This window comes from Anopheles arabiensis, chromosome 3, assembly GCF_016920715.1.
Source record: "Anopheles arabiensis isolate DONGOLA chromosome 3, AaraD3, whole genome shotgun sequence".
Classification (NCBI taxonomy): domain Eukaryota; kingdom Metazoa; phylum Arthropoda; class Insecta; order Diptera; family Culicidae; genus Anopheles; species Anopheles arabiensis.
The window spans coordinates 80,539,313-80,567,050 of NC_053518.1; the positions used below are offsets into that span (position 1 = coordinate 80,539,313).

At 44.4% G+C, this 27,738-nt stretch overlaps 1 protein-coding gene across 8 annotated transcripts in view; it reads right to left on the minus strand.

Annotated features, from left to right (window-relative positions):
- LOC120904136 (fat-like cadherin-related tumor suppressor homolog) overlaps positions 1-27,738 on the minus strand; it is a 262,216-nt gene that overhangs the window by 56,985 nt on the left and 177,493 nt on the right. For all 8 annotated transcript variants that reach the window (XM_040313924.1, XM_040313923.1, XM_040313930.1 and 5 more), the window contains 3 exons: positions 2,659-2,765; positions 2,315-2,522; positions 784-845 (listed from right to left, as the gene is read on the minus strand). In XM_040313924.1, the coding sequence (XP_040169858.1) occupies positions 784-845; positions 2,315-2,522; positions 2,659-2,765 (377 nt within the window). The remainder of the gene's footprint in view (positions 1-783; positions 846-2,314; positions 2,523-2,658; positions 2,766-27,738) is intronic.

Consider the following 27,738-nt stretch of genomic DNA (forward strand, 5'->3'; position numbering starts at 1 on the left):
CCACGTCGACGCGTCCCGAGATTGGGCGCTGCTGGGTGAGGCTTTTGTTGATTGGGATCGGGAAAACAGGGCGCACAACACACACACACACTATCGACACCCGCAGCGGCCTGTCCAGCTGCTTGACTGATGGTGGATTATTTGCAACAATGTGTGTTCTGCGCGTGCGAGTCGATCGGTAACGCTGTCAAAACCCATCAACCACACGTTGGGGGCCCATGGTTTTTTGGGGCGGCGTGGGGGCATCCAACGTGCCATGAGGTCATTAAAAACACACTTTGAGCAGTAATCTGGTTTACTACCAAGCTGCGAACTAGTGGGAGCCATTTTTTTTTAATCAGGCGAAAATTGTGTGCAGAGGCTTGATTTTCTGTAGTTGTTGCTAATGATTTGCATTCTATGACGTAAATTGCAATAAATATAACTTTTCCTGGGTAATTTAATGATTTGATTTGTATAAAGGTATCTTCGCCACGTGCTGCAGGTCAAATTGCATACATTTAGGAGTTCTTTAAAATTCATAAACCTAACAAGGCGTCATCCTTTAATTACGTAACGCTACAATGGTAAACGATCGTTTCTCTAAATATGTAGTAAAGCTCAACGTTGTAATAAATCCTGCTCCAAATTACTTAATACTTGATTTTTTGATATATTAGAATAATTTAATTCAAAAAATAATTTCGAATATTTTTTGTTTAATTTAACAAATTTTTTCAGGGATTTTGACTATTTCAATAAGGATATAAATTTTTAAAACAATATTTGTGTATTTGATCTTACCTCAAGTATATGTTCAGGTTGATTTTCCCGATCTAGCTTTCGCGCGGTGGTTGTTATTAATCCTGCAAAATAAAACAAAGAAGCATTAGTTAAATCATCTAGAGAAAAGTTAAACCATCACAATCAGGGGGCAACAGTTAATCCCTCCACCCTAAAAGTCCCAAAGTCTACAGAGATACTTTAATAAACCCACCGCCCCACTGACGCAACGGAACGATTTAATCCTTTCTCTAAGGAGTGCTTTGAAAGCCAAAACCACCACAGAGCCACCACGGAGCCTCACAGTTGTTTGCAGTGGTGCCATACCAAATCATCATTACGGGTTCACCTTTAATCTTAGCCACCCGAAGGGCAAATACATAATTCAACACACACACCAATATGGTCCATCCATACTCGGCGGCACACCAAAGTAGGTGGGAGCAAGTTTCATTTCCATCGACGTTTGAAATGCAATCCGGTTCGGAAAAGCGTTCCGAACCGTTTGAACGTTCGCTAGGGCGATTCGTTACGGCTGGTGTTTGTGTGTGCAATGTTGTGTGCTTTCCTTCTGAAGTACTTTCCTCGATGGACGTCAACGGACACAACCTTCTTCTCTATGTGTGTATGTGTGTGTGTGTTTTAGTGTTTTTACTGGTTTGATTCATCCATTCGATCAGGTGGGTGTACAATCGCTTTCGCCAGGGCTACTCCTTTTCAGGAGGGAATATGCGGCGAAGGCGCAAAAAAAAACAAAACTAAAAGCTTTCCCCCAGTCAGTGAGTATGGTTGTTTGTGGGAATGAGTATGTGTGTGTGTGTGTGTGTGTGTGTGTGTGTGTGTGTGTGTGTGTGTGTGCAAAGGTAGAGGCTAGAGAGGTTGTCTTCCACTTCAGATCCAGTTGCTGCTGCAACGAATTGACCAACCGTAACCGATCCAGCTCAACCCGTTCCCTTTACACGATGCGAAACGCTTCTTGACGGATATGCGCTCGGTTCGGTGGTTCTTGAAACGATCCTCTGGAAGCGTGCCCGATGTTCGCCTGCCCCTGTGCAAAGCAAGCAAAAGCCACCGCCTCCCGCCAACAGGGTTGTCAATTACAGTTCGCATCTTCGCACGGTACGTGGCCACGGTGGGTAAAGGTAACGTCTTCATCGATTACGGCGCGTTTTCTGTGTCAATGGGCACTGCCAACCAGGATCCCCTACCCTCCTCATCCAGTGCGGGATAAAACCATCACAATCGGGCACGTCGTTAACAGGCCCGCCGGCAAAACAAAGTCACCGGGCTTTTTCGTATCGATCCATATTTATGGCTCCAATCGATATTGTTCGCCCCGTGCCCGTGTTGACTTTTATGAGAAAATAATTGAATTTTAAAAGTGCATTTTCTGGCGGCTGCTAGCTTGGGGGAGGTTTGCTTGGCGGTTTCGAAGGTGCATCTTCGACGCCAGAAGCGTTGAGATTTATCCAATGTCTTTCCCGCTTCCTTCCCGATGACGGTAATTAAAATGTGCAGCTTGCTAGAGCGCTACAGACAAGTCCCTGCTTACCGCTGGTGCTGTTGATGGCGAAGTTGCCCTCCGGATTGCCGGAGATAATGCGATAGGAAATCTGCTGCAGTGGATCGATATCTCGATCTTCGGCCGCTAGCTGCAGGACCTTCACGTTCGGCGGGCTGCTTTCCGGCACCGAGGGATAGTACACGGCGTCCTCGGTGAGTGGTACGTTATCGTTTTCGTTCTGCACCTCGATGTAAACCTGCAAGAAGGGAGCAGTAGCGGGGGGAGAAATGGGTTAATAAAAGCGAGGTTAGTTGCAAATAGTTTGCTAACAACCAGATGTGGTTGGTGTTTGTAGCTCCTCACCATTAGGTTCGGAGTGTGGTAAAGCTTACCTGTACGCAAGAGTGCAGCGGAACAACGGCTTGGTCCTGTGCGCAAACCGTCAGCCAGTAGTTCGGTTTCGTTTCCAGATCCAATGAGGCCAGTGTGCGTATCGTTCCTGAGAAAGAGAGTGAGAGTGAAGAAACATTGATGATGAGATTACCACAAACTTTAGCGTTTCAAGAACATTTAATTGCTGCATAGGAAGTCGTCAATGGAGCGATTGATTGTATCGTTTAATAGTTATGTCTACCAAGTACATACTCCTTGCCTACTGAGGTCACTGCCGCACATATAGCATGCAAATTTATTGAAAATATGTCTATTATTATCATACGTATTTTTACGCCTAAAGTTATGCAAAGTGCTGAATGATTTTTTCCTTATTATAACTCACAGAATTTACCAGCTTGGTACACCTTTACAAAATGATTCCCCTATGGTATTTTAATAGCTTGAATAGCAAACCAAGTCATCTATTGCAAGTATGCAAACACATTCCTGCTTGAATGTGTATGGTTCTTCGTATTGTCATGTTTTGATAAGCGCCTATTGGTATGCAAAATGCGTTAATTAATCATCGCAATTACATATGGGACATTGTACAATAATTTGTTCGCATTCAAAAGGCATACCTACTTCCAATGATAAAAATACACAATAAACCACAAAAGAGCGTATAGCTGTTAAACTTTGACGCTATAAATTTGAAATTCCTTAACAAATTAAAAAAAAAAAAACATTATAAATTTTAAATCTCTTTACAAAATGGTGAAGAAAAAGGAAACATTTTCTTAAAGAGCAACGGCAATTTGTCTTCCCACAAAAAAGCGAGGCAGAAAAAACCTGCCCTAAAATAAACGCACCATAATTACCATCATCGCTTGCATAAGCATTAAGCGTACGCCGCAAATTTCATGCAAAGAAATCATGATCTACGGCTTCACCAACTGAGCCGCCGAGCCTTACATCACACGCCCCCGCTTTATGGTCTCTCATCACTCCCTGCAGACCGCTTTTATGTCCCATGCCCCAGCTTACCCCCGGTAGCCGTTGTAAAATGCTCATTAAAGCTCCCTCCCTTCAAGAATACCGCGTGCGCGCTGCCTCCCCCCGGTGGAGAGGAGAAAACTTGGACACATCATAAAAATCGTGGTCGGAAAATTCATCTTCCTAATCATTGTGCGGTCATTCTGTACCAAGACGCAGCGCCGTTTCGGGGCAGAAGAAAGATGGATGATGGGGGAAACAATAGGATGAAAACAGCCACACAAAAAAAAGAAAAGATTTTCCGCACTGTGCTACGCTTTCATGCTGCCTCATCAGACACCTCGCCGCGACACCAGCTGGCAGGCAGTGGGGGATTCTTCCCGGAATCTGCTAATACCACACGACCCGTAAAGCACACTTTGAGGTTTCGCTCAATGCGCGCACGTCAACTGTACAGCAAACATGGAAATGTTGTGACTGGACTGGGCGGACGAGACTAGCGAGCAGGAACGAATTCTAGCAACCATAATCTTTTGTTTCCTTTGCGAATGTGGTTCTCCTAAGCAGATGGTTTTTTTTTGGCGATTTTGCTTCATTTTTTTCCAGCCCCTGTTTTGCGCCCGACTGACCAACTGGAACGGCTGAACGGCTCTCTGGTTGCCCTGCACACAGCACACAGGACACCGGCTATCATCGGAGCACACTTTGGGCATAAGATGAATGTCATTCCGTTGACAACGATCCTCCACGTCCACAACAAGGGGCCGCACCTCGGGGACGCCGGTCAACCATGTACGGCAACGGGGGATGGAATGTTTTTCGGGAGGATTAGTGTGATTACAGCGTGCTGAACTTGGGCCAACTTTTCGGTTGTCGTAGAAAAGAGACACTCTCTCTCTCTCTCTCTCTCTCTATCTACCTTCCCATGCTTGAGCCAGACGTGTCCCAGAACGGGTCCGCTCCAGCAGCTGCCAAGACAACGATGATAATGATAATAAGTTAAAGTCGCTGACGGGCTTGCTTCGATTGACGGGTATATTCGGTGAACAATGTGTACGGTGTGTCTCGCCCAGTGGACGGCCAGTCACACAGGATTGGTAGTTTGGAGAAGCGAACGACATTTGTTACGCTCAGCGGAGCGGCGATAATGGTTAAGGAAATACACAAAACATAACAATGGCTTTTTGGGCGAAAGGCTTCCAAGACGGTTGTTTTTTTTCGTGCATATGATGTATACCGACTACTACCAGGGGGAGGTAGTGAAAGCACGAGAAACAGCGATAAATTTGGCCACAAACTGATCGACAAAACGTCTGGAGTCTTGTTGCGAGTGGTGATGCACTGCACATTGTTTGGAAGACTCTGAGCAAAATGGTTGCTTGGTAGAAACAAAGAAAGGAGCTTCTGAAAAAATGATTTCTCCATTTTTTGAAATCCATTAACGTCGGGAGTAAAAAAATCGAACGACGAGAAACAGCACGAAAGGCTCCCCAATACACTAAAAAAAGTTGGCTCCAAGGCAAACGTCGGTTGATGTTGTTACAAACAATTTGGAGGATGTTGCAACGGGTGAGGGTGAAAAATAAACAAAATATTGCATTGCACATCGTTAGAGTAATAAAACGCCTAAATGTAGACAATATGCACATCAATTGACCATTAAGAGTCGATGGTGCTTTTATGCTCTTATGCGCCATTTATGATAAAAGTTTGAAATAATCATTACATTACCATTACCAAACTGAACCAATGTCCGTTATATGTCCCAATGTATATGTTAAATGTGTAGTTTAAATCTTAAAGATCAATTTTCTACAAAAGAAGTCATTTAATACAATCGAGATGCTTAGAATAGCTAAACATTCTGTGGTTCAGTTTTGTTCAATCGGCACTCAATTAGGTCCTTTTTTATACTCCATTCATTTGAGATTCGATAATTCAAACACGGAAGGTAATTTGGAATGTACCTTAAAACTTGTTTTGTCTGACTGCTTTTGGACGCGAATGAAATGACTATAAATACATTATGGTACATTATGGCATTATGGTTCCTCTTAGAAGTCAATACTACCGTTCAGCGGCGAAACATTTTTAGATTTTTGAATGATTAAAAAATTATGCAAATCTTCTAATGTCCATCAAGTTTTCTTCAAAATACAATTGAATTAAACATACAATAATACCTACAATTCAATACACACACAGCCCTATTTAAACATTTACAACACATCGACCAATGGTCGGTGAAACGAATCTCCTGCCCAAATTGTGACCGGTGATCTGCCAAAGTTTCTCATTCCATCCCCATTTCGTCCACTGCGAATGGAGTACACTCACTTACGAAATACACTCGAGAGTTCTTCAAAACATTGATAGCGTCTGATTGCCGACTTTGGAGCTCTAGCATCATTCCCTGAGCTGTCAGGGTGGTCTCGCAAGACTCACCCAACCCAACACCGGCTTTGTAAAAACCGGCTGGAAAGTGAAACATTTCGAAGCCCGTTGGCCGATGCAAATGGAATCAATTAAAATAAGGGCAACAGTGCTCTGAAAGTTGCCACAGCGTCCAAACACCAGCCTGAATCATGGATGAGGTGAAATGAAGTTTGGAAATTTGGCATCTCAAACACCGAAGCACAGCGCGAGGTAATTTAGGGTAATGGTGCAACGGCGCCGCCCCGGAAGATCAACGGGCGGTATCGATCACACCTAATTAAATTAGAGCTCCAGTCTCTGGTTAATGCCTATTTTATGATCTTTCCGCTGTTTCGCGGTTGGATCGAGTGGGCCCTGTTCGTTTGTGCTCGCCACGGGCCACTGGAGGCAGGTCAAGCGGTGGGCTGTGAACTTTGCGAAACATATTTCGGGGAACTGAAACATTGATGGTGCCACTCCAAAATATCGTCTGCCTGCACGCGGTACCCACACAAGGAGTGTTTCAGTTTCCCGGCAGCAAAGGTGCATGTTCCGCTCGAATCAATAACATTTTCACTTGATTTTTATTGTGCACCCTTTCATTTTGCAGCAGGAGAGAGAGAGTGAGAGAAGGTGAAATAGGTGGAAATGATGAAAAGCAGAGAAGGAAAAGTTTTTGCTTCGATTGCCACAGCGTACAAGTGCCATCGAGTGTTACGAGGGGGAGGCAAAGAGTGTGCGAGTAAATAAATTAGGCATATTCTATCTTCATCAAACGAGCCCATGCCTTTACCGCGCCCGCTTCATGCTTTCCATCTTCATTCTGTTCGCGTGGGAGAAATGAAACAAAAACGCTCCGACTGAAGTTCTCCTGCCCCACCGCAAGCAGCCGGCTGATACAGTGCGGAGTGATAAATTTCCCAATTCCAACCGCCCGATTCTCATTCCACCCGACTCCTCAGCCCGAGACCAGGACGGGAGAGCAGGTTTTCGGTTGCTTTTGCCGACGGTTTAATGGAATGGAAGCGCCACCGAACGAACGCCGATGAAATCCATTCGGCCCATAGATAGGCAATAAAACGTGTTAATTACCCGCGATGGCGAAAAACGAACCCAGTGCCCCGAATGGCGCTGGGTGAGGGTGGTGGGCGGAGGAAAGTAAGAAATAATGTTGCAACATTTGCGGGCAGCACGGTTGGGCGAGTGTGTTCGCTATGAAAAAGCAACCCATTAGTAGGTCGGTATGTTCTTTGGTTGCTAGCCTAATCCGGAGCTAGTGTGAATGTGTTTGGTTGAGGTGTGATTATTAATTTCTTTTTATTGTTGTCGGGAGTGGTATTGAATGATTTGCTACATTTGTAGAGTCGGATTTTTTTAAATAAATCGCTTTAAACTCTACGAAGAAGGCATCAGTTGGATAACAACATTTAGCAAACGCCTACATTTATGCAAGGAAAATATTATAGCATCTTTAAGCTATGCATTTCTTCTCACAAGAGGACGTTTTAGCAGCTTTAATGAGTGCATAGGTAGTCTTAATTGAAAATTTGGTTATGTTGGGTTGAAAATAGTATTTTTCTAAAATTCTTTTCTATTCCATTTAAAGCATATTGAAACAGAAAGCGCTACATCCACTTGCTAAAGTTCCTTGCATGAAAAACGCTCCATGTGCTTTCATTTTGCTGAAATAAATCTGCCCACGTCCTTTCTGGCGCGCAAGAACCTTCTGTAAAAAACATTTTATTCTACACAGCGCACTCGTGCGTGACACTTGCATTCATTTCGCTCCCTTTATAGCTAAGCGTTGCAGTAGTCATGTACCTCCAGCCGTACGCCATATATCCCGCAACAATCAGCGCGACTGGCAAGAACACATAAAACAATAAAACAAGATACAAAGTTAAGCAACAAATACCAGGAGCGAGAACACACGAACACATACACATATTCTTTAGAATGGCTTCGTCCGTTCGCGTCGAAACGCAGACGACTGCGAAAGACGCTTACACGGTGTCGCTGCTTTCTGCTTCTTATTTTACCACGCGCTGCAAACGTCAGGGCGGCAGTAGGACCACAAACACCACAGCTCTACAGCTGAGCTCAAACCAAACAAGGCGCAGAACAGCACAATGGAGCACATGCTCGCAGACTGGCTGGTAACAATGGCTTTGCATTGGTCTAATTGTAGTCCCAGCGCTGCCGAAAGGAAATGCAACCGGGGGGAGGGGAGAGGATGGAGTGAACAGTGAACAAAAGTTTTCTCCCGACAAGTTGTTCGGTGTAGCTCCCTAGAGCGGTCTCCTAGCTCCTGGAAGGAAAAATAAACAGTAGCACCACAGTACGCAAGATGAAGCACGCATTTATGATTTTTTATTGCAACATTCTCCGTGTCTCCTCGCAACCCGTCCTCAACGTGGCATTGGCCGAGAGCCGTTAGAACAATAGCGCTTTTGGATATAGGTGAAAACAATACAACAAAACAACGTTGTTTTAAAAAAAATGTCCCGCCTTGTTATATGATGCCACCAGCTTTCTATCGCTTCCGATAAAAAGGCACTGACACTCTTTTCCCATAAAGCATACCTCACGTACCAATGGTTCGTGTTCGTAACTTGCCGCGCGCTGCGTAGCCCGCGTCTGGCACGATGTTCGTGGGAACGTTGTAAGTCCTGAACTTGCGAATCGATTTGAAGCGGCAAGAAAAGGAAAAGAGCTGCGTTGCCACTGACTGACGACGGGGTGGGGAAATATTAATTAAAATGCTACAACTTTTGCAAAAGCAACAATCGATCGAAAGTTTGTTGCCCAACAAACTTGTTCCAATTAAAACTAAGGTAGAGACGGTGGAACATCCACGCGGCAAAGGAGACACATTCGAGGGAAATAACGACGTTCAGGTAAGGTAAATAGTTTGCTGATTATAGCCGGGACAGAATGATAAAATGACTGTACAATTAATTAAACGTTGTATAGTGTATACTATGTAAAGAGCATCAACGTTATTATTGAGTAGCAAAGGACAGTTTCAGGAAAACGTCAAACTTTAAGAGTCATTCCTTGCTTTATGGCGTTTAGTTTGTTCGTATAATCTTAAAGTGTGCAATACTTTCTCCAACCTAGATTATTTCAGCCTCAAAGCTAGAATCCGATTCGAGTACCTGCTCGAAAATATAGCAAAACAAGGTCGTGTTTTCATTTATCCCAAGGTGCATTAAAGAGATCAGGTTGTGGGATCTAGAATCAAAGTGTATTCAGACCAGGTGGTTTCACAACCTGATTTTTATAGCCAAATTTGAACGTCATTTTTTGCAGAACGGGTGAAAACGTTTGCTTCACCAGGCTTTCTGGCAACTTGACGAATACACAAAACACTCTGAAAATATTCATTCACAAGCAGAAGCGATAAAAATCAATCTGCTAAATATATACACCTCGGGATAAGCCCACCTGTACATTATACCCATTTTGATAACTACTCGTAAACTGCTATGGAATGCAAACAGCTGATTGGTTGAAATTCCAGCTTATGTTCTTAAAAGCGAAAGGAGCCCATCGCTAGAAAGTCGTTCATTCCGCGCCGGAACAAATAAAGCAATTCAATCTGTTACGATATGTTTGCTCCCAGCAAGTGGTCTCATACTGTTTCCTAGCCCATAAAAGCACAACACGCAAGCAACAATGCTGCGGGGCTCACGCACTACCCCGAAACGTCTTCACTCTTTGCCCAACAAGACTTCCGGCGTCACGGATACGCGTGGTGTACGTGTTTCGTGCCAGGAGTGTTAATAGAAAAGTTTTTCCATCCGTAACCACAGGAGCTCCGTTGCGCTCCTGTTTTCGGGGATATTCCAAAGCCACGACGCCTATAAACATATGGCCTCGCAAAACATGTCGCACAGTGAAACTGTTGCTTCGATTAACGAGATACTAGAGGTGGGAACTTTCCTGCCCCGAATGACATTAGACGGCGTGGATGTAGGTTGCGGCTGCGTACCAATTTGCTAAATTGTTAGCGGTCAGTAATTAGAGCATTGCTGCTCTCGCCAACCAATCTAGAACTTTTGGAGAAGGTGTGTGTGTATTTGTGGATGGACCACTGTGAGCTGATTGGAATCGGGTATAGAAAAAGTCGTACACAAATACACCACCACCACCACCACCGTGTGCGTGTGCAATCAATTTAGTGTGCTGACGTGCTGGTGATTATTTTTCCATCCTCTCGCTGATTTTGTTTGATAGGTTGCTCTGGAGGGAACCGCTCCACTCCACGTTCTGTTGGATTCCAGCGCTTGCAAATGGTGTGCAAATAACACACCGTTTGTTTGTTAACTCGCCCACAATTCAACGCCCCATCTATTAGCCCTTGTAAAAGGACACCACCCACTTCAGCAGCAGGAAGTCCAAAGAGACAGGCGCAGCACAAAGCAACACCAAAGATCTGTAAACCACCGGCGGAGGCTGGCACTCGCCCCAAGGCAATAATTATGGCACAAAGCACACCGGGAATAAGGAAAGGAATTGCAATGCGCGCTGCCTACATTCGGGCGCACTGTTATCATCTGCACTGCCATACCAACAATTACCCGCCGTTGAGGGAGAGCGAGCTGGGCAGATAGACAGAGGGAAGAACAGGGAACAGGGACAGAACCGTAGATGTTGGTAAAGACGATGAAAACAAGAACTTTCATTCCCCGTTTGCCGGATGCATCCGGCGGTGTTCGTATCCACTTCCATTGTGATTTGGATTTGTGTAATGCAGTGCACCCGTAATTCTAACCAACAACTGGGTTTGCATCCGTTGCGCAAATGTAAAAGAAAGGAAAGTCTCCACTGTTCTTTACCCTCGTTTATCGCTGTACTTTGCAACTTTTTCTGCCATGGGGGAGAAAGTTGTGCAGCTGCACAGCTAGTCGGGCAAAATTATACATCTTCCAAGTCATGGGGTGTTTACGTGCGAGTGTGTTGTTTCTGTGTTTCTGTGGACAGACGTGGCAGCAACTGTAACTTTGGAGGTAAATCTTGAGAGTTTAAGGATGAGAGCTGTACAACACCAAAGATGTTGATATTGTTATGGAGTTGAGAAAGTGATAATTAAACACTTGTAGGGTTTATGAGGCGTAGTTGTAGAATTCAAAACTTGCGGTATAATTCAGACGGTACTTTGTGTACTATGTCACCGTTTTCCTGTGTTGCTAAGAAGCATAATTTAAAATATGAACTCTTATACAACGTTTTAGGATAAAGACAAACAAAACGCACATTTTAAGCCATTCATGTCGGCTACTTCATAAATCCAGCACCTAAAATAAATTGCACCTTAAAGTCGGCAAACGTCAGCGCCAAGTTTTTAGCGACAATCTTTACCAGCAACTCGCGTGAATGCAAATGAAGCAAATGCGATTACGCCAATGCTAGACGCAAAAACGAATGGCTGTACAGAGATGGTTAGAGTGAAAGAGAGACAAAAAACGCATCTTTTCTACCTTTCGCAAGACGCTCAACCCGCCCTGAGCATATCCAAACTTTGGATGGATAGCAGCAGCAATACAGAAAGAAAGACAGAAAGACTGATAGAAGTTGGAAGAATAATGGTTCCGAGCTTCCAAAAGTTTGCGCGCGGTTCTGCAGAATCGTTTGAACAATGGGGCGGCGACACGACACGACTTCTCTTTAGCGCCATCAGATCTCGTTTGTTTAGGTACCCACAGCGGCGGGTTTTGGGTCGGGGTAAGGACACTTTAGCATAATTCGGCACAATCGCTTTTTTTTTGCTCCACTACCGGCCACACAGCTTGCTGCCGGTGACGTTTCGTTTGGAAGTTTGCAAGTGTTTCTAGAAATTACGCTTGACGCTTGAATTGTGGCTGGAGCGAGCAGCAGCAGCAGCAGCATAAATCGATCGAACAAGACCGGAAGTGCCGCCGGATATTCACTACACGCTCTCTGCGCACTTCAGGATAATTCGATCAAAACTTGCACACCGTGCAGCACCGAATTAGAGCACTGGATGTGGGAGAGCTGCCGTGCTGGAGTGCTCGGTCTCGGTCACAAGATGTCAAATTCATTCTCTTTTTGATTCAACGGTGGAACAACGCGTTGTTCGAGAAGGATGAGGCACAGCGTTGGAATCTCATTTAGAACGAATAGACTGACTTTTGGGGCAGGGAGATGAGCAAACTATCTTCATCATCGAACAACCGCAAAGGACCCATTCTTTCGGTGTAGCAAAGTGTTCTCCCGAGGTGCTCTATTTTCTCCACCTTCCCCGAGGCAGTGAAATGACTTCATTCGACTTTGATTAATAATGATCGTATGCATACTTAATGCGGAAGACAGCTGCATTTGCATTCCAATCGCGCGTCGAGGCCGTGTGGTGGCCGGCAGAAGTTTTCCCATCGTTCAGCGTTCTTCCATGTTGGCTGAGACTTGAACTCCACGCCAAAGTATCCCGGTTCGATCGCTTCCGGGCAACAACATCCAGCAGGAAGCCCAAGTGCAGCAACTTGAGCGCGTTAGCTAAAAATGAGCACACGGGGTGGCAAGGTGTTGATGGACAGCGCGCAATCAAATTTGCACAACAGTAATGGGCAAATTTTGCCAACACCTAATGCAATGTAATGTCCTGCCGCAAACGCTAACTAGCCCCGCGCACTCTCGCGGGTTTGATTTACGTGCGCGCCGGGCAGTTTTGTTGTGCTCGTTTTTGTTAGCTCTCTCTCTCTCTCCAACCCGACGATGATTTATGCGTTTCAACTGATCGGCTTTTCGGAGTGGGTGGGAGGCAGTTCTATCCCGCGCGGTTTGATTGTTGACGGCATTTGGCGCAGAAGTTTCGCGGACGAACTGCTGCTGATCAACTGCTGCACTTTGCCCACGCGGGGAAAAAGTAAGTTATGGCCAGCATTACAGCATCGCGTGGGACTCACTCGGAATCGGGCGACCGGCGATTTTGAGAGTGTCGTTTTTTCCTCCCCCTCTCCCGCGTGCTGATGCTTTCCATTTGACGGATGGGTTTGTCAACCGGGCTAATGTCGTTGCGAAATAGAAACAAACTAGATAACGGCTGCACCGCTGATGGATGTAGTTAAATTACACGGCACGGTGGGTGATGTTTATTCTGAGCTGCTGATGGTGGAGTAGCACTCGTGGAGGACAAAACTATGCTGTGTGCATGTGTACTGAGTCGTTTTGACAAATGCTTCTTTTCTGTTTGAGCGATTGCCGAGTCGAGTTTGTTTGGACGGTACCATTAAATCAATGGCTTCGGTGTGGAATGTTACAAATGCTGCATGTACAAATTTTAGGGGGAAAGTGCACAATTCATTGCATCGGATAAAGGAAGCAAAAATTGGATAATTTTATAGATATTTCATAAAAATACAAATAGTTGCTGAAATATAAGCCCGTTACAACAGGTAAATCTGTATAACTCGACTCTTTGACAAGCAATATGGTAAGGACTACGATTGTACAACAAACATATCTACAGTCATTATCCGATATACGTCATCGTACGAGCACTGAGCGAAACAGAGTTTTGAATTAAATATTTTTACATTAAAACAGGTATCTTTTGCACAAGTTCGACGCAAAACACTGTTTGAACATCAGTGAAATCCAAAAAGAGTATATATCAGAATATATCAGAATATTGTGAGTAATGAAATGTAACATAAATTCTTCTTCTTCTTTGGCTCAATAACCGATGTCGGTCAAGGCCTGCCTGTACCCACTTGTGGGCTTGGCTTTCAGTGGCTAATTGATTCCCCCCCATAGCAGGATAGTCAGTCCTACGTATGGCGGCGCGGTCTATTTGGGGATTGAACCCATGACGGGCATGTTGTTAAGTCGTACGAGTTGACGACTGTACTACGAGACCGGCTCTAACATAAATATGAGTATTAAATAGGCTTTTGTTGGATTTAAGAATTAAATAATTTGGAATTTGGAACATGAATTCAAATAAGAAAATACACACCAATAAGAAGGAACTAAAATAAAATATATAGATTAATTAACTTCTCAAATTTGAAACGTAAGAAATGAACTGCCCGAAGTACTCGAATGAATGTAGTGAACTTTGAAACAAATGAATACACAATTGCAAACTGATTGAGGGGCACGCCTTCGGTACAAAATTTATAATCAAATACCACATACAGTAACTTGTGTGGATATATGTCACAGCTGTTTAAAGAATATGACAATGTTTTCCAATTTTTCATATTTAATAATTTAATTAATTTATTTGTTGTTATTGACTTATTGATGTATTCTATAATTTTATTTTTAATTTTATGTAATATGGCCTTTTTGGACCGTTCATCCTGAATAAAAATAATTGTTTATGTTCAGACTTCCGTTAGTGAAGTTAGCACAAAAACTGATACAGAACGACAAACAAACAAAAATAAAAACATTATTCACTTAGGCGTTATTTATTTTTGAATGCTGACAAGTTTGGAGACAAAATGAACAGTGTTCATAAGCAGTATTAACCTTCAGGCAGTGATCTAAGATCAGAATGGCCCGGTTAATTACAGCTCTACTAGGAATGGTTACGATAACTTCCATGGACGACTGTAGCGTCCCAGAAATAATTTGCAAATTGAATTTTGCAGGAATATTTGAAGAAAGTTTGAAACTTTGCCTAAATTCAATTCATATTTTTCTTTTCTGTTAAGGCAAACGAAACCGTCTACAACTCAGTAAAGAAAATTACTAGGAAACCTTATCATTTGACAACTTTTAGTGAACTAATTGTTAAAATAATACCGCATGCGATGAGAACTTAACAAGATTTGTGCTTACACTCGTTACACAACATTTCCAACAAGAGATTTACGATCAAACAGACACGTTAAGCCGCTAAGAGCACTTCAATGCAATTAACATGACCAAAATTGTCAAAAGTAATGTCAGTATGTGACAGAAACATCCTTAGTTCTTCCCAGAAGATACTTAGGTGACAGAAATTCGTTAAACGCCACACAAAACGAGCCCATAAATTCTTGTTTTCCCTCAGAAAGGTTAAACGCAATGCATTATTGATTTATCGATCGTACTCCAGCAACACAGCCTTCCCATTTCATCGATCCCTTTTACCTTCAACGAAGATCACGACGACATGCCGACCATTTCCCCCACTTAGCGGTCTCTGAATGCAGCTGGGAGGCATTTTTATAAATATCCCCTTATCCCTTACCGGATGGCCACACATACGATGCAATGTCGATGTGCCGGTACGGTGCACCACACTTCACTTTTGCCCCGGAAAACCAGCAACCCTGGAGGGTAACGGCCTTGACGGGCGTAAATCTCCGTGTCGGGCACCGCAAAGGGAGCACAGAAAATAAATCCCTATTTAAAGAAATCCGTAGCATTCTCAAGTAGGTAAGTCGCATGCAGGGCAGTCACACACATACATACATATCCCCCGGGGGCTATTGGCTTGCCCTCATTAGGAAGCGGAATGTGTTCCTCACTTGATGAGGTATGAGCTATTATTAAAAAAAACAACAACATGCCCTACAAGTGTTGCACACGTCCCCGCTGCGGCAAAGATAGTGGATAGTGGTGGTTGTATGGCTGCGAAAGTGTATGAAAATAAGAACCCCGCAAAAGCCATGAGAGGGCGTGAAACCGTAATTGAATGGCGGATAAACATCGTATGTAGCGGTGGAAGAACTGCCGCTGGGTGTTTGTGCCGCACTTCGAAGGTCACACCTGGATTGTAGATGTAACTTCCGATAGGCGACCTTGTTAAAGAACCTTCTTTTGAAGCGATAGAAGGGTGTAAAGGAGACTAAAGAGTGCATTGAAACATGGGAAAAGTTATGGATTAAATATGTTTACCTGAAGACTGAAGAATTTCAGAACGGAAGCTTCCACAGTACACCGAATAACCGATCGCTTGACGAGGTTCACATCCATCTTTGGACACTACCCATCAGCAATTGGGACGTACATTTACAACCGCAACAAAAAATCCATCACTTCCATCATGATGGATTGGTCTGGATTAGAACTTTCCCAATGGACAGTGTTTCGTTACACTTTCGAACTGTTTATTGCTCTCGTTCTGCTATTGAGCTTATCCCAGCAGCTCATCAACTTCGCTCGAGGTGGGAATTTTTGGGAAACACACTGCAGGAAAATATAACTTACCCCCCCCCTCCCCCCTCTCCCACTAAGCTCCACAAAACCACTGCCAGCGGGAGAAAGCGTCAGCAGTTTGTGGAATTCATCCGACATAGCTTCTTTTGATGCCACCGCTTAATCCTGTTCTGGCAGCACCGGTGGTGGCACCGTACAGGATTATACAGTACATCAAGAACGCTCCAAAACCAACCCTTCAGGCACATAGAAGAGAAAGAGAGGGAAGAAAGGAAGGGTCTGCGAGATCCAAGAACCACGAGGCTGGCGAGCAAATTGGCTCCCGAAGGCACAACCCCGAAAAATTCCTTCGTGATAAAGTTTTAATCCTCTCTGGCCGAACACACCGGCCGCTGACACCTATCATCAGCTTGCTTGATCCAGCGGCCGCTTACAGCAAGCGGCGGGCCACCGGTCCATGTCGGTGCAGCAATAAGCGGTTGGTAAACTTTTGCACCGTAAACCCATCCGACTCCAGCCAACCACCCATCGCCTCTGGTCTCTTTTTTGTGCATTAGTTTCCCGAAAAGAATGCCAGCTCCAAAATACCGAAGCAAAACAACGCGCGACCGGCTCCAAAAGCGAGAAGCACAGGAAGGGGTTTGAGGGTTGGCTAGCGAGAAAATGCAATAAAGCTGGGTGCACTTTTACGTCGGTACAACAAAAACCGCAAGCGCTCGGGCTTGAGGAAGGAAATCGGGGCTAGCAGGGCTTTGACCGTGATGCAGCTGCAACTCTCCAGCACTGACAGCTATGCCACACTAAATTCTGTCACCGATCTCGGTTGACATCGGTCCGGAAGAAGCGTAGCCGCCGCTCCCGCCAGTGGAAACTGTTGCTTGTGCACGTTATGTTTCCACTTCCTTCGAAGTGTTTTTTTTTTTTGCTCTTTATGCGGATGTAATCTCACCACTGCTGCACTCGTTGTGCCGAGGAGTTTGCCCGGGAAGTGACATTCGCAACGGATCAACTTGATTGGACCCCTACATACAACTTTGCGCGAAACGTTCTCGCGAAGTTGGCTGTGTGTTGGTTAAGGGATATAGGGGGAAGGGGGGGAAAATGTTGTTTTTGTTCTGTTGTAGAGGAACGAATTTTCTAGCTAAATAATCACCACTCTGGAATTAGTTTCGTATCAGCAAAGAGTTGCTGCAAAAGTAGCTCAGAACAGTGGGTAGAATACATCATATTTGGATCTTTTTTTTTCAGCTAGTTCATCACAAAGGATTCCTTTTTTTAATTCAAAATTAACATTACTGCTTTGGAGTTTTTGATGTAACTAAAACATTTCATATTTTATATCAATTTTTTGATGGAACTTTTATACTTCATAATAACAAAAAGCATTCAAATAATCATATCAATGCCAACTAATTTTCGTTTCATTCAATCTGTTTTGGCATTTGCGTTCGATAAGCACAAAAATGTACTTTTGTAAAACAATTGCATACCTTTAGGCGCTATAGTGAATGCTTTAAAACCGAGAAAAATGACTTTTAATGTCAAGCTTCCAATAAAAGAAAAAACAAGGGAAATATCATTTCTAAGTCTTCCTTTTGCAATCTATCTTTACAATTTATAATTTATTTTAAACTTATTGTAAAGCACTTCCTGGCACTAAAACGCACTGTTACGTTCAAGGATAGTATAATTTTGGGCGTAATTTAAGGCACTTTTATATGCTTACAAAAACGTTTGGTTTATCTGGTGAAAGATCCCATAGTGCTGCTCAGAGACCAGCAGAACTTTCCTAGAAGATCCACAAAGTGATTAATTCTGGAGAAGATAGAACACTGTCTATTTTCTATTAAAACTTGCTCCTACGCAACCTGCCAGCGCCCGAGTACCACGAAGCGTCCCGATGGTCGTTGTTAATAATTAACTGACGATGCAGCTTACATCCCCAAAACTCTAAACATTCAATATCTTTGAGCCATGCCAGCAAGGGGGCCAACTGCAAGAGCACGCGCCGAAACCTTTCGTTTGGAAATTCGTCATCCTTTGTCCTGAAGGCATTGTGCTTGATGAAGGATTCCACATTGCTCAGACCAGAAACCCAGAAAAAAAAGACAAAACTAATCGTTCGTTCTCTGAATCCCAGTTGGTGGCTCTTTGCAGTAACAATTTCGCCACGTCAAGAGTCGCAAAACCGTCGCAATAATGTCGTGCACGTCTCGGGTGACATTTCATGTCCTATTTAGGCGTCAAACGGTACCCGGCGTGCTTCAAATTCTTTCATCTAACCGTGCCAACCGAGCCGGGATGATGGTTATGACAATCTCCATCTTTCGCAGCCACGCTACGCAGTGGCAGCGACTTGCCGGCAAGGATTAATCTGTAACGACGCATATCTAGCGCCGGTGGCACAACAGCACGTAGCATTCGTAGCAGCTTAGCCGTGGGGCCGTACGCACTGTTCCTGGTTGACAATTCTTGCTAGTTGTCGTCCGGAAAAGCGGCCCCGGCACGGGATGCACGATGACGTTGAATTAATTCCTGGGAAAAAATCCCTGCCCTCCGGGGTCGTGGCCGCTTCATCAGATCGATAGAAGCGAAGATACCGTAGCGTCACATGCTTCGCCGTGCATATTTATCCATGCTTGACGATATAAGCCTCATGTGTGTGTGTGGTTGTGTGATTGTGTGCGCCGTGTTAAGTAGCGAGCCTCCGCGCTTCCAATGTCCTGCTTTTAGCCACCATAAACCCCCTGAAAGGCTCGTATCGTGTATGTGTGGTTTTCGCTTTCGAAGCGCATTTCCGCACCGAGCGAATCAGTGCTTTGACCCTTCACAGACACACACGCGCGCGCTTGCCACGATGACGAAATGTATGCAAATCCATCTGTGGAAGGATTATTCCCTCACGGGCGAAGACCGTGTGTAATTCCTGCCGGCAGTTTGAAGGCGCTGGGGCACCGGAAACACCACAAATCCACCTATCGCTCACGGGGGCGCTCTGGCTCGCCGTTTCGTGGCTACATCCTGCACGAATGGCACTGAACAAGATCCCGGTCGGTTCTACCGGGAGGCAGAATTTGGGACCGGGGGCGTAGTAAGCGTTCCGTTTACATCCGGATGAGACTGAGAGAAATGCTTTTCCTGCACATCGCTTCCGGTCTTGCCGTGGCAATTCCACGTCCACCCGCGCTCGAAAGTGGTGTCCGTGTTGCCTGCTGGGGGGATATATCAAGCTTTAACGCAGCGAGTCACCTTTCACCCCGTTACCGCAAATGCACCCATGGGAAGGGGGGGGGGGTAGGTTTTATCAAACGAGGTAATGGAATCGAGCTCTTTTGGTTTTCACTCATTCGGACATGGTTCCCAAAACGACTGCTTCTGGGTGGAAGTGGCTTCACGGCGTGAAGCGAACGGAACGCTGAACCGCCCGTGACGCCTAAATGTATGTGAGCCGGTTTTTTGGCAGCACAAATGGAAGCGAAACTGTAGCCGCTGATGCCTTTTTATGGGATTTTGGGGGTGTGTGACTGTGAGATAGAGAGAGAGCCCAAGGTGGGAGTTAACTCACCGCGAACGTCACCATTTTCCGTGTGTGTCATTATTCAAAAGGCTTTTTACGGTAGAATTGCCTAACTTTAGGCGCTTCTCACTTTGAGCACACAGGGGACCTCCCGCTCAGAAGAAACTTTTTGTTATCTTTCCAGCTCGGCTTACACACGGCGATATGTTTCTGCCCGTGGAATGCCGATGGTGTTAGACATATTTTGTGTGCCAACTGTCCACGGAATGCCATACATCTCTCTCTCTTGGGGTGAGGCGAATGTGTTGAAAAAAAAAACGGCCGGCGTTATCGTCGATAAGAATCTTCCCAATGGCGCTGGTAAATGTAATCCAACCGTCATGGGAGGTGTGGTGGCAGTGATTTACATATTTACTTATAATATACACACATTCACACTTTTTCTCCCGAACAGCAAACCCTAGCCTCCTTCGGAGCGCTTACCTTCCTTCAGGGCAAGTTGTAGCAAAGCGGAGTACACCATCACATGCTATTGATTTTTGGCCGATGAGAAAAGGCTCGGAATGGGAAAAAAGCAAAAGCCGTAGGTCCACTTGAGGGCAGACAAAGCCGAAGAGAGCCACGAAGCAGGTGTAGATGACAGTCCAAATATGCTAACAACGTTGCCTTTCTGGGTGGCCGCACACTGTACGTTATGATGACTTGAAAGTCAAATCATTTGGGAAATACTGTCTACCGTCGTGCAGACAAGACGAATGTAAGCTTTTTATACACTCCCATTGGGTGCAGCGCGTTCTGCACGCTCCAGGAGGCTCACCCAACGACGAAAGGCTTCATATTCATAAGCAAATGAACGGACCCTATCGGAGGGTCTACTGATGGCGATATTGTGGACCAGTGAAAGGTCCTCGAAGGTTCTCCAGCGAACGTCGCCCGTGGTTCATCGTCGATATGACGCTGGATATGGCCTCAAGTTCTTGACGTAAGCACGCATCAATAATTCCCGATGCTACATCGAAACACCCAACCAGTACAACAAGCGAAGGTAACGACTCTTTCGATCACAAAATTGTAAGGAAGAAGCGCATGCAATCGGCAATCGATCCAAGTTTCCTCCTCTTTCCTGCCAGATGTGTGTCGGTATGTCGTCCACTAGTGCGCGTGTAGTCTTCCCTGGTGTAGCCCGGGGTTTTTGCAATTTCCGGTCTACACCAAACGCAAAAGGACAGGGCCTTCCCTGCTGCAGTACTACAACCACACTGGCATGGGCCAACGAAACAAGCTTTTGACTACGAAACCGGGCCAATTATTGTGCTAGCTAGATGGTAACGTGGGGAAAAAAGCCCGAGACCCGGCGCACACTGGTTCAACACAACCGGTGGGCACGGTTGAGTGAATCGATTTTTAAGCACAAAACCACCGTGTCCCCTCCGGGTAGTTCAAACATTTTTCCTACACACCGGCAACGCACTGGCAATGGCAGGGATTGCATATCCTTTTTGCAGACTGCAACGACCATGTGCTAGGGGGGAAAGGTACGCAGCCCGCTCATTGATTATGGAGGCCAGCTGCTGCCGGACTGTCGACGAGGCATACTTTCTGCCCGACTGGGCCCCGATTTGTCGATTGGTTGCAATATAGAAAATATTCAAATGTTTCAGCCTTTTGCGAGCCTCCGCTGCCGTTGTGTGGCTGTGTGCATGTCATTGGGCATTTTCAATTCAAGCCCATAGACCGGACGAGGGTTATTCATGGGTTTCGAACGAATAATCTGCCGCAACTACCATTTTACCCAGCCCGTGTGCTGGGCCTTCGCTTCGGAAACGACGAACCATTTTTGATGTTTTGAAATCAATCAACCGGCATCGTGTCCGGATCTGTAAGGGGAGGGGTAAAGCCCGTTCCAGGGATAAGGTCACACGTCTGCCAACGGCTAACGGCCCACTGACCGCAGAGCGGACTGCCGAAATGAAAGGTTTTCCCTTGAGCGGGTTTCTGGTGAATGAGTGCAGCAACGAAGCTGAATGCTCCTCTCATCCGCCAACAGGCAAACATTTGCACGCAAATTAATCGATAGAAATATCATTTGTTCTATAATATTGTTCTCAATGTACTCATATATGTATAAACATTAAAAAATAGCCCTAAATTTACTTCATCCCTCCTACTTTAACTGTTAAACGACTAGAAATGGGATATACCATAGCACCACTAACACCAGAACTTGAGTGCCAAATTTTAAATATTTTCATTTTTGAAACAGAACAAACATGTTTGGAGTTCAAGAATATTTCTTAGGATTTTTATGAAAATATTCCAAACAATTACAATTGTAGTCCCAATTGTAGGGTATGACTTGAGTCGTTTTTTGTAGCGATTTGAATTTCTTTACTCGTTCAGATGACAGTCTTTGTTTCAATTCTATCTAATGATGAATGAACCTACTCCGTCTCTTGGACTGCATTGTGGGGGAGAAAAACTCCCGAGCAAAAGCCTTGAAAAAGGCTGGCATCGCAATATAAGCCTCCGCTATGCTAACCGCGGAAATTATTGAAGAGGTCTTGCCATTCGCAGTGGAACTCGAATTTTGCAATACGAGTAATGCTCACCCAAACCTTTGAAGGAACACTTAGTACTTTACACTGGAATTCTAACCTGATTTAAAGGCAATTTCTGGGATTATCTGATAAGGAGCCTACATGCTCCGTTGGCGATAGATACATTTTCCTCTACAATTCTCATTACATACGCACTATGCCTATTTGTGGGCGTTATTAATTCATTGCCTAACCTTAAGGGTGTGTTAGGTCTATCTCAAAATCCAACAAGAACACTAGACATTATAAATTTAGTATTTTGATTCAAACTCTGAATCAAATAAGCCTGTAGGTAATTTATTTTAAATAACATTCCCAGCTACCATATCACAGAAAACAAAGCATGTACCTTCCATTACAAAGCCTACAAAATCTTGCAAGAATAATGCATTGAACCTTACAGGCGCTAGTAGTAACAGACCAACTAACAAGCATGTGTCTTGTAAGTAGAAATGACTTCCAAACAATTGGATTCGTGCCACCTCACACACAATCTCGTGCGAAAACAATGGCCCTAAGCCTAATCAATTGAAATCATGCCTCAAAATGCGTATAAATTTATGCTCCACTAGCCTAGCAGCACGAGCATCCCAATCTAGCTGCTGCAGATGAGCAAACATTGTTTCCAAATCCCAATCCGTCGTCTTCGAGATACGCGTACCGCTTTCTCTCAGCTCTCGGCTCGGTACGATGAAATTACATTTGCATTTAGCAATCGGTTCTCGTCTGCGTGTTCGCGTGCTGGTTTGGTTGGAAACACTCCGTTGGAATCTTGCACCGTACGGCCGGATGTGCAAATTCCTGCGCATCTTGCCTTCTCGGTGCGCTTCAATCAGCCCTTGCTGAGCGATAGGCAAGACAATCGAGTTACTACAAGTCGATTAGCTTTCGACCAGTCTGGCCCGAAAACGACGCTTCGTTGCAAGAACTGCTCGAAGGAAGTCGACTACCATCACTGACGGACAATAGAAGCTGCTAGCCCAAGATCAAGAAGTGTGCCGTTTAAGCAGGTTGATAGCATCCCGTAAAAGACGCACCGCCATCAAGTGAGAACGCGTGGTATGGTAAAATTTTAATTAAATTTATCACATTCTACTCGGCCGGCTGTGTTTGTTTGCATTTGCGACGGCACAAGTGCGCCCAGGCAAGGCTTGGCAGGCTTAACCAAGGGGGCGACCGTGCTGTTGAGCGAGTTTATGGTTGGTGTCGACACAACCGTCTCAACGACCGGACGGACAGACATCCGGACGCGTTCAGCATCCGTGTCAGGGAGCGGACACGGACACGAGCGGACAAGATTATAAATTGTACCACAACAAGGAGCAAGGCCATCCGTCGTCCCGAACGCCGTAAGTGTACATCTTCCTTACTGCGAGGAAGGAACACAACGCTCACCCGTCCAGGAAAACGGGTACCACACGTGCACAACCCGTTCATTGTGGTTGACCGATTTGCTTCCGGGTTTTCCAACCGGTGAATGCTCTTTCGTTTCCTCGGTGTTGCTCCCGTCGAGGGATGTTGGTGGAGGGCAACGGAACGGAAGTCAAGCATGAAGATGTATGCCTGTCCGTACAGCACAACCTTTGGAGCGAACCTCCTCCCCGATGAAGCGACTGTGCAGAGAAGTGGCTCCATTTAACGAGTCGATTGGAATGATTAAGTTAATTCTGGTTTACCATTGTGTATGTGGGGCCTTAAAAACGAGGCAGCACGGTTCGCCACTGGCTGCGTGATTGTTCGTTGCTCACGTTTCGCATAAGGATGTAATTCGAAAGCGATTAGTTCGCTATGTAATGAGTTGGGGCAGTGAAAATTGTATTAAAGTTCATCGCAATCGATACGGGAGCAAAATGAATTACAATTCCTCTTCAACGAATAGGGTAATTTGAAAATTGTAAATAACGCACGGCTGTTCATGACCTAGGTCGAGTGCAAGCGTTGCATTTATGATCTATTATTATACGCGGAAGCATGCCCATATAAACACCGAGATAACAAATATTTTGATAGAAGTTCTTAATATTTTTTTATGGACAAAGGATATTATATTCTATTTTGGCTTGAAAATTATTTAAATTTAACATAATTCGCTACATTTTAACGCTTTTATAACAGTTTTGTTACGCTAGATTAGTATATATTAGCTGTCCTATTCAAACATTACGACCGAAATGTAAAGTTTTATCCGTTTAAAACAATTACAAAAAAGTTGCATTTATATTGTTTTTAAAATGTTGTAATATCTTCCAACGACTAATATCACTCTAAAATGTGTTTCAAACTAAATCATTAGCAAATTCAAACCACCAAAAAAACAGTCGTATTACAGGGTTTTCCAAGTCACTTCCGAATGTCCTCGTAATAATTATTCACCGCTTCCAAGATGTTTTTCAACAGCTGTCAAATGGTTTATTTGTTGCAAAATGAAATTTCAGTTTAAACACGAAAAATTTCAACACATCATGAAGAACTGTCAAATTCAATTCAGCTTGAGACGTGTTGAAAATCATGCTGAAGAATTTTAAAATTATTGTGATAGAAATGAAATGTCACATCTATGTGAAATAGCTTCTTACATGCGGTGAATAACAATGTTTACAATCGAAAGTGACTTGGAAACCCTTGTATTGTAAACAAGAACGAAGTAATTAGAATTAAAGCGGCAAAACTAGTATTTTACGTGTATGGGGGCCTTTCCGTTTTAAGCTCGTAGGCTGAAATTTCAGCCTGTCAGCTGTTTGCATTGTATATCAGTTTTCGAGCAGCTATCTAAGTGGGTATAATATACAGGTGGGCTTATCCCAAGGTGTATGAAATTTGGAGACTGATTTTTATCGCTTCTGTTTCTGAATGAAGATTTTAAGAGTGTTTTGTGTATTCGTCATGCCTTCAGAAAGCTTGTTTGAACAAAAGCTTTCACCCATCCTGTCAAAAAGTGATATTCAAATTTGGTTATAAAACATGCTATGAGACCACCTGGGCTACATGCACTTTGATTATGGATTCCACCATGTGATCTCTTTAATGCACCTTGGGATAAATGTAAACAAACCCGTGTTTTCGAGCAGGTACTCGAATCTAATTCCAGCTTTGTGGCTAGAATAATCTAGACTGAAAATTTCAGGCTAGTTTTTTGTGTGGTTTTGTATGGAGTGTTTACATGATTTCAGCCTCCAACTGTCAAACTCCATACAAAAAACTAACTAGAATCGTGAAGGCCCCCTATGTCAGGTTATGCTTTACTTACGTTTAAACCTTATCTTCGATATTATCTACGTATATCTTTTACTTTAGTTAATCGCAAAAGAAAAACTACGAAAACATCCCAGCTGTGAGCTATACTAAACACGTATTATTTTATTTTGTAAAAAATAAAACTAATTAATGACAACAACCTGAAGTGAGTATATGCACTTCTAGGTTGGTTTTATCATGTTACATAGTACAGCCGTTTATCGTGTATCGTGTAACTAGTCTCACATAATTATTTCATCCTTGAAAAATCGTTCTCACTGCGGTGAGCCGGAGTAACCGATAGCGAACCAAGCGAACACTCCAGCCGGATTGTAATTTAGCCCTTGGCATGAAGAAACAGATAACGCAACTTCAAATTAGACCGGCCCTCGTACGTGTCTTGAGTGAGCGACGACGAGCTCTCGGGAAACTGTACACGTGTATGTGTGTGTGTGTGTGTGTGTGTGTGTGTGTGTGTGTGTGTGTGTGTATGCGAGTTTCCGCAACTTATCACGAAGCAACAACGCAACAAAAAAAGCTCATTCTAAGTAGCTAGCCCCATGTGCTGGCATGGCCGCAAGGATACGAGTGTGTGCGCCCTTTTTTTAGCTTTTTATCTCTCATCCTACCAACCTGCTCGCAAAAGTCAAAGTCAGCTAACGGTAACGGTTCTGCTAATGGAGCTGTTTATTAGCTTCGGTAGCACGGTAAGAGAGCTTTGCCTGGCCTGTAAGTGTAAACGTATGTACCCGGCGTACAGTACAGTACAGTAGTACACCCGGGGCCCGGGGCCGGTCCGTCGCTTGTGGTCGCTGACGAGTAAATAAAACTTTCTTTGTCTTTGCACTTTCCTGGCAGTCTCGCTGGCGGCCGCCTCAGCCTAATAACACCTGCAACCTCGTAAGTGGAAGGACTTTAACAAGCTTCGAGCAAATTACCCGGCTCCGGAACTGGGCAGAATGGAACAGCGCAAAACGGAAGGCAGCGGGAGGTACAAACCGGGGGCAGGTAAAAAGCACCACTCCTCAAAGCTAATTTCAGGAACACTCATTTATACACACACACACACATCCACACAGACCTGAAGCTGTTTCCGGCTTTCTTCCGAACAGTTGAACCGTGCTGAGCGGGAGCAAAAATGGGAAAAATAGTGGAAGGAAAAATCGAGCCGGGATAAGAATTGCTCGAACAAGCCCCGGGAAAGGAAGTGTACCTGGCCTTACCGAGGAGTGGCAATAATAATGCCAAGGTCATTGGCCGACCGATCTGAACCCATGCCAAGGAGGAAAGGTAATTGTGTAAGAACTTTTCCGGCCATGCTTTTCCACCTCTCTCTCTCTCTCTCTCTCTCTCTCTCTCTCTCTCTCTCTCTCTCTCTCTCTCTCTCCGACTTCCGACAGGGAGCAGAGCTCCACGCTGGCTTTTTACCGAGCCCCCCTTACGATCTGGGGATTTTTTAAGCTTCTCGCCATGTATGTATGTGGTAACATAAGTGTTTGAAAAATCTCTACACCATTAGGTGAAATAATATTGCATCGCTCTCTCTGTTTGCTTTTGTTTAACACAGTCAGCCCGGCCCGGGAGTTGCTTCAGCAGGACGCGCGTGGTGTGCAGTAAAAAATGTTAAAAAGTTTGTTACGGGTGCACCTTTTCGGTAGGGGCAAAATGGGATTGACTAGGGGGCAAGCGATGGTTTTGGATGGGATGTGAATTTTCCATGGCTCTCTCTCCTCCTTCCCTCTGTTTAGGGGGTTTCAGAAGTTGCATAATAATCAAAACTGAAAGTTTATCACGTCACGGGAAGAATGCCTGGAATGCTACTAAAAAGGTACACCAAACGGCAAAGTTCATCCACTGGCAGGTACTGTGATTTTTTTGGTATTTTAGTCTGACGTTTCACCCTACTTTCCAACGCAAGATTACGAGAAGTTAAATATAGACGTTGTTAAAAATTAGGTTATTTAAAACAAGAAGGCAAAAAAAACAACTGGGGAAGGCTTTCCGGTGTGGAACAAAACTGAATTTCGTTGATTGGGATGCACGGAACTTTCCATTGGATTAGATTGGGTGGGTAGATAAAATCTGTACTTTAATCCAGTACGTTGTCAGAACTTTTAGCACAATCGGTTAGTACAGTTTATGGTGCATGCAAATAATTGTGCCTTTTCTTACCTCATCTCACCAAAAATTAACCTTAAACTAATGAGAAGGCGCATTTAATT